Raw genomic sequence first — 17,666 nt, forward strand, 5'->3', positions numbered from 1 at the left:
TGGTATTTAACTCCGCAGGACAACCGTGGTTTGTGAATTATTAAGTTTAATAGAACTTCCCATACTCAAAAGGAGCTAGGATTTACGTTACATCATTTTTTCGCGGATAAAGAACTTTGCTCGAGGGGAGAGAGAAATGGCCTTGGGAAGGCCCGGAAGCCCACAATGGTGTGGCCTTGGGGAATCCCCCCACCCCCAGCGCGACATGGAGCCTCGAAGCTCACATGTCGTCGATTCCACCGAATTTGTTTTTCACCGAAATCCCCTATATATACCTTCGGGGATTTTATTTCGTGACACACGAAAGAGAATATCAAAAACAAAGAACCAGAAACCCCGCAGTTTGCCTCCGGAGGAAGATTGGAGGGGAAACCGATGCCGGAATCGCCTTCGGTGGCATCTCCCTCCTTCACCAACGCCTCCTTGTTGCTCGCCACCATAAGAGGGGAGTAGTCCATCACTTTACTTTGGTTTATGGTAGTAGCTTGATCCAATCTCTCTATCTAACATTTTAGTAATTTGTATGAGTTGCCTTACATGATTACAATTAATGTTATAGGTGTAATTTCTATGGTGGATATTGCGGTGTGAGATGATTCATAATTTGGAAGCATATTATGATTGTCTATTGAATTTGTTAAGATTGCTGAGTTACTAGTAATGCCTTGATTGCACATGTTATAAGGTGCTTGACAATTTCAAGTGTAGGTTAATGACATGAGTGCAGGATGCACACGACAAATAAACCTTTGCATGTGTTGTTATATTCATGTTTTTATATAAAGAGTGTGATGTATGCAGATCTGTGCGATATTGAGGGTGTATCTGAGTGACAAAAAAGATATTGCTATGTGACAATAATAGAAACTAGCACCCTATGGAATGAGAACATGTAATTGGGGCCAAGCAACAAAAAAATGGCATGCTCAGTGATGAGAACCCTTTTGGTATGTCCCTTCTTAACTTCATGTTTTCGAACATGTTGCCCATATGAATGTTACTATTCTAGCATGACAATTGTGTGCACTTTATTATCTGTAATATGATCACCACTATCGTTGAGAGCGAAATATTAATCTAGGTCCATTGTCATAAAAAAACATATTTTAATTTTTTTTTTAGAAACACAGTACAAACGCAGACGCTCACATACACGCGCATACACTCACCCCTATGAACGGACACACATATTTTAAATTTCTTAATTTGCTTATTGTAACCGAAAATACTTTTCTTGCCTTCAATTTGAAAACAGCTCATCACCTTTTGCATGTTTAAATTGTTTCTAGTGCATAGATAACTAGAATTGTGACACTCTAGTTTGAGAGAATACATTGCTTTACCTTCTTGATCCTACGTTTCGATACCCAATACTTCTGCATTGAGAGGTGCTATGCCGATCCCAGCACTTCGGGGTTATCAACTACTGCCTAGTTTTTCTAGTTAAGCGTGGCCGGAGTACGGAGTATACACTGTGGCATACCTGGCATACCCCGTAGGTTTGCCACTGATGATAATACTACCCAGATACTTTAATGAACTCGAAATACTTAATCTCACTCAAGATCGTATGTGTGGTATTGGTGTTTGTTGTTTGCAAGATATGTTTTTCTTCATTGGGGTGCACGTGCAACATTAAATTTAGTTAAATAAATAAACGCATACACATCTTGGAATGGAACATGTCATCACATTTAAATAGAGGAATTATTGAACGAGGACAACTTTCATTCAAGCTCTTAAATACTAAATATTTTTGCTCTCATGGAGCTTACAAACAAAAATCTATCAAAAATGCCTAAGGAATCATAAATTTTGGGGGATTTGTTGGAGTCAGCATAGAAGTCATCCTTTGGCCCAGATTCCGCGGTTCCTATGCTTCTCCAAATTTTAGGTCATCACCGAGATGACACGAATATCCAGCCTCGGTGGACGAGGGAGTGCCAAGTGCTCATGTATCGAAATAAGAAAGATGGTGTTTTCCTCTATTTCTGCTCCTTAGATGATGAATACAATACAACATGAAGCAACAAAGAGATTATAAAAATGCTAGCACACTAGCACCTAATGTGATTTCTTAGTAAACCATATGGTACATGAAGAGAACTGAGCTCTAGCTCAGTGGCAAGGCAAGCGAGTTCGCAGCCAGCCCACCCGGGTTCGAATCTCCATGCGCGGTAATTTCGCAGCAGGGACGAATAAACCGGGAAAGTCTCATCCTACCTAACAACGTATAGTCAAGGGAGGGATCATTCCCCCATTGGTCAACGTTTTTTAGTGCCCGCAAACACCACTGATGTGCGCACAAATGTGCCGTCGGTGGAGATTGAATGCTAAGGAATCTATTTGAGTCTCTGGTGTTTTCTGTATCAGGATTTTTGTGTGTGTTGAGGAACAGGGTGTTAGAGTAGATCTTAGAGACATACTTCCTCCGTTCCGATTAGATTGATGCGGAGCTAGGCATCGCTAGCACGTATATATGCACCATTCCACGTCGGTTAAATTGGATCAGAGGTAGTATAAGAGAAGAGAAGAAGACCAAACTATTTTATAGCTGTAGCAAATAGTACTTCCAGCTCATAATAATTATTCATTTGAGGGTACCACAAAAGAACCCCATATAAATCGATCAGCCATGGCCCGTGAGGTGATGAACCAAAAAAACAAAAAAAACAAAGGAGTAGGAGCCATTCGTCCACGCAGTGTGCTTGAGAATGCACTAGTTTACTCTGTTGCAAAATTTCCTGATCTCCCCTTGGTTGCCGGTGAGCACGTCGAGGTTGCCCATCTTCACCATTGCTGCCGCGAACCGTGACATCCACAGCGTCCTGTTGCGCGCGTAGAGGTCGACGAGCGCCGCCGTGTCGTTCTGGGTCAAGAGCGTGGCGTCGGACGTGAAGGGGACCTCGAGCGTCTGAACGTTCTTGTAGTACTGGTTGTCGAGCCGTCGTGTCACCAGATCCAGCGGCACCACTGGGTCCTGCCCGCCCGTCGCCGCCGGGCACTGCCTCCGCAGGGTCCTCCCGTAGGTGGCGTTCATGTCCGCCGCGATCTGCGGGTAGAGCCGGAAGGATATGGTGGAGCAATGGGTGCGGCCAAAGGAGTGCGCGCCCGAGAGTGTGACCATGTCGTCGGCGGTGAGGTTCTTGGCGGCGAAGCTGGCGACGAGCTGGGAGGTGTTGAAGAAGGGAGGGGGCAGGTTGTCGAGCACCTCCGACAAGTTGGAGACGCGGCCGTCGCGCCGCCCCGCGGGCACGTCGAAGTCGATGCCCCCCATGATGCTGCTGGCATCGCGCGCGGCGAAGGCGACGATGTCAGCGCAGGAGACGGTGCGGCGGCACCGCCGCTCGACCACGCGCTTGGCGCGTTCGATGACGCCGAAGCCCCGCAGGCTCGGGTTGTTCGCCAGCGACTTCTTCTCGACGCTGGTGGCGTTGCTGCCGGGGGCCGTGTCCAGGAGCACCGAGGCATCACACCCCTGTTTGAGAAACACAACGCGTAAGCTTAGCTGCCTCTACATACTCTCCACTATTTGAAATCACGCTGGCCAACATTGCATGCATGAATGGAGCAGGAATGAGAATGAGAACGAGAGAGGCTAACTAACCCTGACGAAGCAGTCGTGGAAGAACATACGCACGAGTCCGGGGCCATTGCCGGGGTCTCGGCGGATGGCGGCGCGGACGACGGTGCGGATGAGCTCCTCCGCCCTCGGGCAACTGCACTTGTAGTACCCAACCTCTAGCTGCGCTTCAGATGATGCAACCAAGATCACGACCCATGTCAACACGAGAACACTACTTCCTCTGTTCATCTTTCACGGTACGATCTTGGGATATTCTGTGAGCTGGAACTGAGCCGTTGTGTGAATGTGGGTATGCCTGAATGGTGCTTATATATAGGCGTCGACTGATCTTGAGACCAACGGGCAACGGTCATGAACGGGAGCACTGAACTGGCAGCTGCGCATCGAGTGACAACTGATGAGAAGATCGAGCAGACAGAGTTGACCTGGAGATGCGCTCCAGTCCAACGGATACACTTCTAATCTCATTGTTTATCTGTGTTTCCGTTGCCGCGAGCTCTTCTTGCACCATTGTTTCGCGCCACGACCACGAGGCTTTAAAGAGATGTTCCGGGTCTAACGCCCAAGGTTACTGAACTAACATACGGCCCAAGATTTCCATTATTAAACAGTCGTTTGCTCCGAGCATCTTCATGTGCGTGAAAGCTGAGGGTAGAAGAAGAGGGCCAACTGAAGCTTAAGCGGTTATACCCAAATGTCAAACGAGGAAGCGCAGTACCAGGCTACCAGCAAGTGGGTGGGTGTGGGACTTTTCTTTCGCAACCGACAAATCCTTTCAGGGCAGACAGGTATGTTAGCATATACAGGTTTTCTTCCTGTGATGGCAGAGCAAGCATTTGTAAAACTTCAGTGCAAACACAGGGTTTTTTCATGTGATCCATTGCGAGTTGCTCATTGGTGACTTTTGAATATTTAAAGATGGTTCTGCAATTCCTGGTCTGAATGCTGTTGTACCATACCTGAATAAACCAAGGCATAATGGAGAAGTGGAAGAAATGTCTGTCACTCAAAATGAACCAGATCAGGATGATGTGTACATAGCTGGGTGTTGGTTAGCTTAAGTAAGCACTACATTTTTGCACTTTACCTGACTAGATGAATCTGTACTGCCATCTTTCCTGGTACTCTTTTGTAATGTACTGGCAATATCTTGGTTAGACAGCGATATGTTGCAATATTTGGTTCAAGCTGGAATATCTTGGTCATTTCAATCTTTGCAATATTTTTTCATATATTGGTCAATCTGGGACGATGTTGCTAAAACATGGAATATGTCCTTGTTTATTGGATGTGAGATCACATTCTGTCAATGTGAGAACAAATTCAGTTCACAATATTGTACTGGCATCTTTCAACTAAAAGGAAATTCAGTTCACTAAACTTTACTGGCATCTTTCACTCAAACTTGCATCTTTCTTTCTGTCAAAGTGAGAGCAAATATCAAATTGGATTTGTAAATATTGCAAACACACAGATTTTTATTCACCAAACAAAGATGCACATACAACACTACTCAAAACAATTCTCTGATACACAATGAACACAGTGCATATAAAAAAGCACATCCAGCTACCAACAGTACAAAAGTCAACTCCTTTTCTGTACCTCTAATCTCTTCTCTACGAACTCTATGCAAATCCTTAAATCACAGCTCCCAGATTAATATTTCTCTTCCCCATCTTCTGGTTTTCTTCTTCTGAACATGCGATCACATTCAACTCGTTCTTCAGTCTGGCATCATACTTTCCCTGCATATCTATCAGCTGAACAATGCAAACACATTTTTCAGAAATATAACGCGTGTTCGTCAGGGTAGAAACTGAATATGTAAGCTAGCTTGGCATGTGAATGAGTTAGGATGATGGTTATGGTGAAAAGAGAGAAACTTCTGATTGAACCATGATTTTTTTGTTCTGAATTCCTATTATCTATCCTCCCGTTTCAAAAAAAAAAGTTCCAATATCTACATGATCTTAACTGACTAAGTTATAGCTAGGGCACAACAGAGCAATAGCGCTGCAGAACAGAGCAACAGATCGGGGCAAGCCAGAAAAGACCCAAAAAATCACACTAAATGAACAACTAATGATCTCACCCTGGAACGTCTCAAGTTAGTGCACCTTGGTATCTCAATTTGCAAGTTTCTTTTTATATGAAAATGCAAATCCTAGTCAAGTTAGTGTACCGTGGTTGTTAGGGAATCTCCAGCGGCCCAACTCAAATGGACCGCGGTAAACCCCAGCCCAGCAAGTGGACGCAGACGAAACGAGCTGCCCGCGACGACCCATTTCAAGCCTAAATTTGGGCTGGAAATCCATCGGTGCAGACAGCAACCGCATCTACGCGTCCTCCTCTTCTACTTACAGCCTGACAGCGAGTGGCACACAAGCCACTTTTTCTTCTGCCACTCGAATTTCGCCGCCACCAATCTCTAGCCTGTGATGGAGGAAGTGCTGCCATGGACCTTGCCTCTACCGCCCCCGCCGCCGGCCGCGGGATCAAGAAATGACGGTGAGCGCTCAAGACCAAGAAGCGATCAGCCCAAACGCAGGGCCACAAAAGAAAAGAAGGCCCAGCAAGCTCAACGCCAAACGCTGAGCTTGTCTTGGCTATTCAGGCCAACGCCAATGCCTAGCTCTTTACCACTCAGGCAAAGCCACTCTGTACCATCATGATGATCAATAGCGAGGTGCTCGGTCACGTCTAGGCAGTCGGCGCATCTTCCACAAGCTTGGTCACCTCCCAAGTCGCAAGGTCGTCTCTTGTACGACGGTCGCCAACTTTTCCGCCCGGCGATCGTGAAAAGATAGAGATGGTAACCGAAAGAGGATGAATATGATCTATAGATTTTCTACTTTCAAAATTTTAGGCTTTACAGAAATAAAATATAAGTGTGCCTAATGCAAACTAGGTGAGGCAACCTAGATAATGGTATCACTACTAGAAAAAAGCTATAGATGTACAACTTAGCCGTGACGCGCCATTTTTTTGGTGCCCTGCGGCTATTACCCGTGCCGCACCAAAAATAGGTAGGCCACCAGCATGTCCTTACCGTGACGCACCCAATAAATCCGTCCACCACGGGTATGTGAAGCCATAGGTGGTCGGTGCGCACCCATCGTGGCGCACCTCACTTCGGTGCGCACCACGGCTATGTACCATTTTTATGTGCGCCATGGGTATTCGCAGCCGAATGACAAAATTTGGACTACAAATACCCGTGGTGATCCCCATCTTGGTGCGTCACGGGTATGTGTGGGCAGATTTCGGTCCACCCCCGGTGGATCGTCTTTTTAAGTTTTGAAAATAAAAAAAAATGATACAAATTTCAAAAAAAATCTTTCGAAATGACCATGTGTTATGTTATCTAGTAAGGAAAATTAACAAACATGATTGTTGAATTTTTTAAAATGTCGCCATCGTTCGTTAAAATGGATTTTCTGGTTGCATACGACCTCCGATGAAAAAAAAATTATATAAAAATGTATCTAAAAAAGTTACATCCAAATTCAACCGCCTACGACCGTTTACCGATTTTTTAGAATAGTAAAATTCAGAAAGGAAATGGGAGTTTTTTGAGGTTTTAGACAAAAGTTTAAAAGAGGGAAAAAATGGTAACTTTTCCTCCTTCGAAAGGTCATCTACCATTACCCACATCCTCCTCCCTCCTCCACTCCACCACACATTCTATCCTCCTCCTCTTCTCTCCTCCTTCTTCATCCATCCTCTCCTCCTTCCTCCTCTCCTCAGGGCCGCTACCTCCTCAGCGCGACACCATCTCAAATACCTCCGCCCCTGCCATGGACGACGACGTACTGCTACACCCTACCACGGACGATGGCTCCCTTCTCTGCTCGTCTTCAAACGACCATGCCATGATCTGGGCGCCTAGTGAGGAACCGATGGCAAAAACGTCTGGTAGCGTGGGGAGCCAATCGCAAAACTGCCATCAGATCTAGATCTGTTCAAAAAAACGTTTTTTTAAATACCCTGTGATGCATTGTGCATAGTTACCCGTGGCGCACAAGCCCATGCGCCATAGGTAAGGGGCTATGTGATGACCCAGCGTACCACTGCATGGTGTAGTACACAAGTCGTTGACATAACACAAGTGAAACACCGTTCCACCCATATTACATCCCTCAGAGTGGTACAACAGAAACATATGCGAGTCCAAGGTATGTCTATAGAAGTACACACGAACAGTTTACATAAGATCCACACAACCTCCTACTTTACAGTGAGGTAAAACTTCAAATAAAGCTCCAGAAGAACGACTCGTAATCTATCTTATTGCTAACTCAAGTTCAAGAGCTACTTGGCTTGCTATAGAAATCTAGCTACTTAGGTGCTATGATTAGGGAAAGGTTCCCTTCTATTACTAGTCTAGGTTTCCATTATAGCTGATGCGAAGTTGACTCCATTGACTTCTTTGATTGGATTCTTCATCTCGTTGCAGTTGACTCCTTTGTCTTCGAGTTCCACGGTAGTTTACGTAGGATAACGTTGCATAGAAAACAAAAATTTTCCTACCGCGAACACGAAATCCAAGCCAAGATGCAATCTAGAAGACGGTAGCAACGAGGGGATTATCGAGTCTCACCCTTGAAGAGATTCCAAAGCCTACAAGAGGAGGCTCTTGTTGCTGCGGTAGACGTTCACTTGCCGCTTGCAAAAGCGCGTAGAAGATCTTGATCACGATCGGTTCCGGCGCCACGAACGGGCAGCACCTCCGTACTCGGTCACACGTTCGGTTGTTGATGAAGACGACGTCCACCTCCCCGTTCCGGCGGGCAGCGGAAGTAGTAGCTCCTCTTGAATCCGACAGCACGACGGCGTGGTGTCGGTGGTGGTGGAGAAGTCCGGCGGAGCTTCGCTAAGCGTGCGGGAACTATAGAGGAGAGAGGGCGGCTAGGGTTTGGGAGGGGGCGCCGGCCATCTAGTGGTGCGGCCACCTTGTGGTGCTTGGGGTTGCCGGCCCCCTCCCCTTGGCCCCTCATTATATAGGTGGAACCCCAAGAGGTGGTGTCCAAGTCTTCGAATAAGACCCGAACCAAAACCTTCCATAGGAGGGCAAACCTAGCCCAACTAGGACTCCCACCCAAAGGTGGGATTCCCACCTCCCATGTGGGGGTGGCCGGCCCCCTATGGTGGAGTCCACTTGGGACTCCACCCCATCTAGGGCTGGCCGGCCATGGAGGTGGAGTCCCTTGTGGACTCCACCTTCCTTGGTGGTTTCTTCCGGACTTTTCTAGAACCTTCTAGAACCTTCTATAGAACCTTCCGCGACATTTTATTTCACATAAAATGACATCCTATATATGAATCTTATTCTCCGGACCATTCCGGAACTCCTCGTGATGTCCGGGATCTCATCCGGGACTCCGAACAAATATTCGAACTTCATTCCATAATTCAAGTACTACCATTTCAACATCCAACTTTAAGTGTGTCACCCTACGGTTCGTGAACTATGTGGACATGGTTGAGTACTCACTCCGACCAATAACCAATAGCGGGATCTGGAGATCCATAATGGCTCCCACATATTCAACGATGACTTTAGTGATCGAATGAACCATTCACATACGATACCAATTCCCTTTGTCACGCGATATTTTACTTGTCCGAGGTTCGATCTTCGGTATCACTCTATACCTTGTTCAACCTCGTCTCCTGACAAGTACTCTTTACTCGTACCGTGGTATGTGGTCTCTTATGAACTTATTCATATGCTTGCAAGACTTTAGACGACATTCCACCGAGAGGGCCCGAGTATATCTATCCGTCATCGGGATGGACAAATCCCACTGTTGATCCATATGCCTCAACTCATACTTTCCGGATACTTAATCCCACCTTTATAACCACCCATTTACGCGAGTGGCGTTTGATGTAATCAAAGTACCTTTCCGGTATAAGTGATTTACATGATCTCATGGTCATAAGGACTAGGTAACCATGTATCGAAAGCTTATAGCAAATAACTTAATGACGAGATCTTATGCTACGCTTAATTGGGTGTGTCCATTACATCATTCATACAATGATATAACCTTGTTATTAATAACATCCAATGTTCATGATTATGAAACTAATCATCCATTAATCAACAAGCTAGTTAAGAGGCATACTAGGGACTTCTTTGTTTGTCTACATATCACACATGTATCAATGTTTCGGTTAATACAATTATAGCATGGTATGTAAACATTATCATAAACACAAAGATATATTATAATAACCTTTTTATTATTGCCTCTTGGGCATATCTCCAACAGTCTCCCACTTGCACTAGAGTCAATAATCTAGTTTACATTTGTAAAGATATAACACCTTGGCCTTCCGGTGCTTTATCATGTTTTGCTCACGGGAGAGGTTTCAGTCAACGGATCTGACACGCTCAGAAACGTATGTATTTTGAAATTCATTTGCGTCTTAACGCATCACTCATTTTCCAAATGAGTCGGCATTAAATATGTTTGGTCTTCTGGTGGAACCTTAATTCCGCAGTCTGAAATATGTCACTAATATTGTCATACACAATATAGCTTCAAAGTTCTGACACTATCGGAACTACACCAAGTTCTCAAAGAACTTCTTGACTTAACATCCTTAATCATTGTCAAAACAATGACATACTCTGCCTTCTTTTGTAGAATCCGTCACAATATTTAGAACTCTTCTAAATCTAGCATTGTGCTACCTTTTAAACAACACTTAGCCTAATTTGAGATTGAAATTTTTATTTTTATATGTGACAAAACCAATATCGGTGCAACACCTTACAACGATTTGTTTGTCATTACTCATACAAAACTATATATCCTTGGTTCTTCTAAAGCACTCAGGGATATTCTTACTGTTTATCCAATGATCATCACATGAATCATTCTGGTATATGCTCCTAACCATTTAGAGCATAGGACATCTGATATTGTACATATTATTCGTGATCTAAAATCACTCATGTGTTTTTACTCATTGAGTGTCAGATACACTCAAGTCTTGTTAAAACTTCACATGAAAAGAACACCTTCTTAATATTATATTGAACTACTTCAATATCCATTCTATGTACTTTGACTTAAACTTATTATGTGTTTCAATCTATCTTCATAGATCTTGACACTAAATATGTTTATGCCCATATTCTTTCATTGAAGTTAATTCTCAATGAAACCTTTTATAATCAAGTATATAATTACATCATTTATAACCAACTATATGTCATCTACATAAAGTATTATAAATATGTCTCAGCGCTCCCACTTAATTTCTTGCAAATGCAAGCATCTTCATCGTTTCTGTTGAAATCCAAAACTCTTTGACTATTTCATCCGGTGAAGATTCCAACTCCGCGATACTCACTTCATCCAATTGAAGTTCGTATACCTATCTAGTATTCCACGGACTAGCAAAACAATTGGTTGTATCTTGTATACACCTTTAATACACACTTCGTTAAGTAATGTATTTTGCCATCCTACTATCATATCTCATGAAAGAAATATGTAGCGATTACTAGAATAATCCACATAGACTATAAGCATTGCTACGGAAGATCTAATCTTATCGTAGTCAACTCTTTGAACTTTGTCGTAAACAACTTTTCGACAAGTCGAGCTTATTCAAGGATATTCCATCCAAGTCCATCAATTTTATAGATCCATTTACTTTCAAAAAGTATTCATCTATCTTGGATATCATGGCGTATAGCCATTTTAACGGAGTCAGGGCCCATCATAATTTCTTTGTATGTAGTTGGTTTATCATTGTTCAAAAACAATCCTTTGTTCACAAATCATTTATTTGATCACAAAGTAAACCATACCTACAAGGTTCAATAAGTACTTCGATCTCCATGACTATAACATTTTATAGACATGAGAGCCATGATCGTCGTGGCCGCTTCCGGAACCAATTCCGATGCTGCGCTACTCTGATCATTATGCTCAGGTTCATAAACCTTATCGAGTTCTATTGTCCTCCCACTCAAATACTTCGCTAGAAACAATTTCTAGGAAATAAGTAAGAAACATCGACAAACACTTTTTTCTTTGTTTCCATGGTGGAAGAATTCCCAATTAATTCTTTGGGATAACCAACAAAGACATTCATCCGATTTTGGTTGTAAACTTATTTACCTTATGCTATGCATACCAAAATTTAAGAAATGACTATTAGGTTTCATACCCATGCCATAACTCGTATGGTGTCATTTCAACGGATCATGATGATGCTCTATTCAGTGTAAAAGCGGTAGTCTCTAAAGCATAATCCACAAAATTATAATGGCATCAATATTTTATCTCATCATTGATCCAACAAGGTTTGGATACATCTCTCGGATACTCCATCATCACTATGATACTCCAAGAAATGTGAGTTGTAGAACAATTTCATAACTCTCTTAGATGTTCGCTAAAACTCGTAATTTAAATATTTCCACTATGATCCAATCATAGATATTTGACTTTTCTATTACGATGATTTCCACTTCATGCTGAAATTTATTTGAATCTTTTCAAATGTTTCAAACTTCTTCCTTATCGAATATATCCACATATATATACTCAATTCATTGTTGGAAGTTTTCATGAAGTAGAAGAATCTCCCGCACACAACTATGCCCAGTGAACCACATATATCATCATGTATGTTTCCACTAAGTTAGTTGCCCGTTCAACTCTTGGCCTATGAACGGTATTTTAGTCATTCTCTTTAGAAAAGATTTGCAAGCGCCAAACGATTCAAAAATCGAATGACTCCAAAAATCCATTTGCATGGAGTTCCTTCATGCGTTCCTTTCTAATATGACCTAAATTGCGGTTCCACAAATAAGTGGAATTCAAATCATTTGCCTTGTGGCATTTTAGCGTCAGTATTATGTATGTGTGTTTCACCATTAAGATTTATAATAACTTATCCATCGTACATGGAGTAATGTCATAATTTGAACAACTCATTGTTTTCATTTGAACAGAGCAAAATAACAATTATTAAGTTCTTTATTATAAATTCTAAGGGCTAGATAGGATGCCAACGACGAACATAATAACACTTTATTTTTGTTCCAGAAGTGCATTCCTATCATATTCCTTGTCGATCACTTAGGCCATTGTATTCTTGTATTGCGTTGTTTTGTATGACATTTCATACCAACCAATATGGTACTAATACCCAAGAATTTCATTGTGTGACCAAACTAGGAATACAACCATAACATGTATATCATGTATATACACCCGAGCTAGACTTTCTAGTCTTCTCTTTTCTTTCTCGCCAAAATATCTTTTGTAGTTTCTCTTTTAGTTTTCCTCATTATTCGGAAAATACTTCACCTTCAATAACTTCTAGGTTTGTTGGTCAAATACCAATAACCTTGAGGTTCTTACTTTGAAGTTGATCATCATATGACAAGTGTTTCAGATTTCACTATTAGTAACTTTGTAATATGATGAACAATTTCACTCATAATTTTATCCATCATATGACGACTTTTCCGAGACCATGTCTGTACATGCTAGGCTCGTAAAGTTTAACCTCAGTATTCGCATGTGCAAATCTGGCTTGCACCCGTTGTATGCACACGTAGAATCTATAACACCCGATCATCACGTGATGCTTCGAAACGACGAGTCTTAGCAACGGTGCATACTAAGGACGATAACTTCATGGATATGCGAATATTATTAGTGCCCCAATAGTTGGAGGATTGTGACGCTCGGCGTCTTCAACCTTCATACATTCCCATAAAACTTATGAGTTTATGTAGTCTCACCAAATTTATATTCTATCATCTTGCAATAAGGTCTTAGATATCACATATATCTCATACCTTGATTATTTACGAAAACTAAATTTTCAGCTCCTTACTTTTCAAACAGATTTGAACTTCAAGTTTTACGGAGACAAGATAACTTTAGGTACTAATTGAAACCATAGCTCTTTGAATCAACAAAGTGAGGTTTCACTAAATAGTTTGCAATAGGACTTAATCATTTCTTGATTCATTAACAATACGGTACCAAACCGTAAAGTTTCTAGTCAGATTTTAACGGTATTTCTATCTCAATTATAAGACTAGCGCATAGTAGTAAACGGATGCCAATACTACAAAATTAATTCAAAATACTACTCGGACTATGTTTATGATAATTAGTTCATGTTTTAATCTAATTACTAATGAACTCCCACTTAATACAACATCCCTCATAGTTGTTAAGTGGTACACGATCCAAATCCACTATCACCAAAACCGATCATCACGTGAGATGATGTAGCTTCAATGGTGAACATCAACATGTTGATCATATCATCCATATGACTCGTGTTCAACCTTTCGGTTTCCGTTGTCCCGAGGCCATGTCTGTACATGCTAGGCTCGTCAAGCAAACCCAAGTATTCCGCGTGTGCAACATGGCTTACACCCGTTGTATGTGAATCGTTGAATCTATCACATCCGATCATCACGAGATGCTTTGAAACGACGAACTTTGGCAACGGTGCATACAAGGGGAGAACACTTTATTATCTTGATATTAATGTGAGGGATCATCTTATAATGCTACCGTCGCGATCTAAGCAAAATAAGATGCATAAAGGATTAACATCACATGCAGTTCATATGTGATATGATATGGCCCTTTTGTCTTTGCGCCTTTGATCTTCATCTCCAAAGCACGGACATGATCTCCATCATCTTCGGGCATGATCTCCATCATCATCGGCGTAGCGTCAAGGTCCATGGCGCCGTCTTCATGGTTGTTCACCTCATGTAGCAATTATTACAACTACTTTGAAATACTACTCAACATGAAATTTAAAGACAACCATAAGGCTCCTGCCGGTTGCCACAATACAATAATGATCATCTCATACATATTCATCATCACATTATGGCCATATCACATCACCAAACCCTGCAAAAACAAGTTAGACGCTCTCTAATTTGGTTTGCATATTTTACGTGGTTTAGGGTTTTCGATATGAGATCTAATCTACCTACGAACATGAACCACAACGTTGATACTAATGTTGTCAATAGAAGAGTAAATTGGATCTTTACTATAGTAGGAGAGACAGACACCCGCAAAGCCTCTTATGCAATACGAGTTGCATGTCGAGCGAGGAACAAGTCTCATGAACGCGGTCATGTAAAGTTAGTCCGAGCCGCTTCATCCCACTATGCCATAAAGATGCAAAGTACTCAACTAAAGATAACAAGAGCATCAACGCCCACAAAACCATTGTGTTCTACTCGTGCAACCATCTATGCATAGACACGGCTCGATACCACTCGTAGGATAACGTTGCATAGAAAACAAAAATTTTCCTACCGCGAACACGAAATCCAAGCCAAGATGCAATCTAGAAGACGGTAGCAACGAGGGGATTATCGAGTCTCACCCTTGAAGAGATTCCAAAGCCTACAAGAGGAGGCTCTTGTTGCTGCGGTAGACGTTCACTTGCCGCTTGCAAAAGCGCGTAGAAGATCTTGATCACGATCGGTTCCGGCGCCACGAACGGGCAGCACCTCCGTACTCGGTCACACGTTCGGTTGTTGATGAAGACGACGTCCACCTCCCCGTTCCAGCGGGCAGCGGAAGTAGTAGCTCCTCTTGAATCCGACAGCACGACGGCGTGGTGTCGGTGGTGGTGGAGAAGTCCGGCGGAGCTTCGCTAAGCGTGCGGGAACGTAGTGGAGGAGAGAGGCGCGCTAGGGTTTGGGAGAGGGGCGGCCGGCCATCTAAAGTGGTGCGGCCACCGTGTGGTGCTTGGGTGTTGCCGGCCCCCTCCCCTTGGCTCCTCATTATATAGGTGGAACCCCAAGAGGTGGTGTCCAAGTCTTCGAATAAGACCCGAACCAAAACCTTCCATAGGAGTGGGCAAACCTAGCCCAAGCTAGGACTCCCACCCAGAGGTGGGATTCCCACCTCCCATGTGGGGGTTGGCCGGCCCCCTATGGTGGAGTCCACTTGGGACTCCACCCCATCTAGGGCTGGCCGGCCATGGAGGTGGAGTCCCATGTGGACTCCACCTTCCTTGGTGGTTTCTTCCGGACTTTTCTAGAACCTTCTAGAACCTTCTATAGAACCTTCCGCGATCATTTTATTTCACATAAAATGACATCCTATATATGAATCTTATTCTCCGGACCATTCCGGAGCTCCTTGTGATGTCCGGGATCTCATCCGGGACTCCGAACAAATATTCGAACTCCATTCCATAATTCAAGTACTACCATTTCAACATCCAACTTTAAGTGTGTCACCCTACGGTTCGTGAACTATGTGGACATGGTTGAGTACTCACTCCGACCAATAACCAATAGCGGGATCTGGAGATCCATAATGGCTCCCACATATTCAACGATGACTTTAGTGATCGAATGAACCATTCACATACGATACCAATTCCCTTTGTCACGCGATATTTTACTTGTCCGAGGTTCGATCTTCGGTATCACTCTATACCTTGTTCAACCTCGTCTCCTGACAAGTACTCTTTACTCGTACCGTGGTATGTGGTCTCTTATGAACTTATTCATATGCTTGCAAGACTTTAGACGACATTCCACCGAGAGGGCCCGAGTATATCTATCCGTCATCGGGATGGACAAATCCCACTGTTGATCCATATGCCTCAACTCATACTTTCCGGATACTTAATCCCACCTTTATAACCACCCATTTACGCAGGTGGCGTTTGATGTAATCAAAGTACCTTTCCGGTATAAGTGATTTACATGATCTCATGGTCATAAGGACTAGGTAACCATGTATCGAAAGCTTTATAGCAAATAACTTAATGACGAGATCTTATGCTACGCTTAATTGGGTGTGTCCATTACATCATTCATACAATGATATAACCTTGTTATTAATAACATCCAATGTTCATGATTATGAAACTAATCATCCATTAATCAACAAGCTAGTTAAGAGGCATACTAGGGACTTCTTTGTTTGTCTACATATCACACATGTATCAATGTTTCGGTTAATACAATTATAGCATGGTATGTAAACATTATCATAAACACAAAGATATATTATAATAACCTTTTTATTATTGCCTCTTGGGCATATCTCCAACAGTTTCTCCTTCGGTGCATTGCTCTAAGAAGGGGGTTCAAACGAGATAGAATGAGTACGAGCGTACTCAGCAAGTTCATATTAGGAAATATGTGTATCATGCACTAGCTACAGCCATAGACCAGAAAGTCATAGGCCAATGCAGGTTTTCATAATCATTTCTTCAAAAGGTTTATTTTATTCTGAAAACTATGCCCGTCAGTCTTCACAGGTTGACCAGAACTTCGTGGAGTTCCTTTCTGCCGCGTTCGCGATTCCCTTCCCGGAACGAGGAGTGACAGATCACAAGTCGGTATCCTCTGCGAGAGGTGCGTTACTTTTCCCATGAGAGACCTTATCCTTGTTGCCAACCGGCCTTAAGTATCCGTCCACACTTCCTTGGTGTGAGGCCAGGTGTAAGATCCAAGCCCACACCGCCTTCTCCGCGACTGCAAACCCACCCTTTTGTCCGACCCTACACCTCCAGTAGACTTCCCCCGATAATACGGCTTTACTCATGGTGTACTCCGGACAATCCTTCATAGATCGGAAGAGATTAACATCACCAATGGATGGGGATTTAAAAGGATTTCCCAACCTATTGCGGCGGTGCCTCCAGCACCCCACCGTCTCTCCGATCCGTTGGCGTGCGAAGGGAAAAGATACAGGCTGGCTTCCCCGAGCCATTATAGATCTCATGGTCAACGCGGTTTGTACGGCGCTAGAATCACTGGACGGCATTGGTAATTAATCCTAGAGTGATATAACCCATTGCAATGGAACCTCCACCATATCAACACCTACCATGGTTCCATTGCCCACCACATAGTCATATTCATAATTGTAAAATAATACTTTGCTTTTCAATGCATGAGTGATAAGTATAGTACTTTGCATATAGTTTGATAAAAATAATCAAATGACATGAGCAAGCGATGAACTTGCCTTTCTTGATTGCAAGATTATGCGGGCAAAAGCTTCGATACGTGAGAACTCCAAAT

The 17,666-nt window shown here is 43.0% G+C and overlaps 1 protein-coding gene across 1 annotated transcript; it reads right to left on the reverse strand.

The window, feature by feature from the left end:
• Positions 1-2,719: 2,719 nt before the first annotated feature.
• Positions 2,720-3,814, reverse strand: LOC124695580 (peroxidase 5-like). Its single transcript, XM_047228408.1, has 2 exons — positions 3,608-3,814; positions 2,720-3,478 (listed from the first exon to the last, which is right to left on the reverse strand). Exons 1-2 carry the CDS (start codon positions 3,812-3,814, stop codon positions 2,720-2,722), a joined length of 966 nt encoding a protein of 321 aa, XP_047084364.1.
• Between the last annotated feature and the right edge of the window lie 13,852 nt (positions 3,815-17,666).

The sequence above is a fragment of the Lolium rigidum genome, chromosome 3 (genome assembly GCF_022539505.1).
Source record: "Lolium rigidum isolate FL_2022 chromosome 3, APGP_CSIRO_Lrig_0.1, whole genome shotgun sequence".
NCBI lineage: Eukaryota > Viridiplantae > Streptophyta > Magnoliopsida > Poales > Poaceae > Lolium > Lolium rigidum.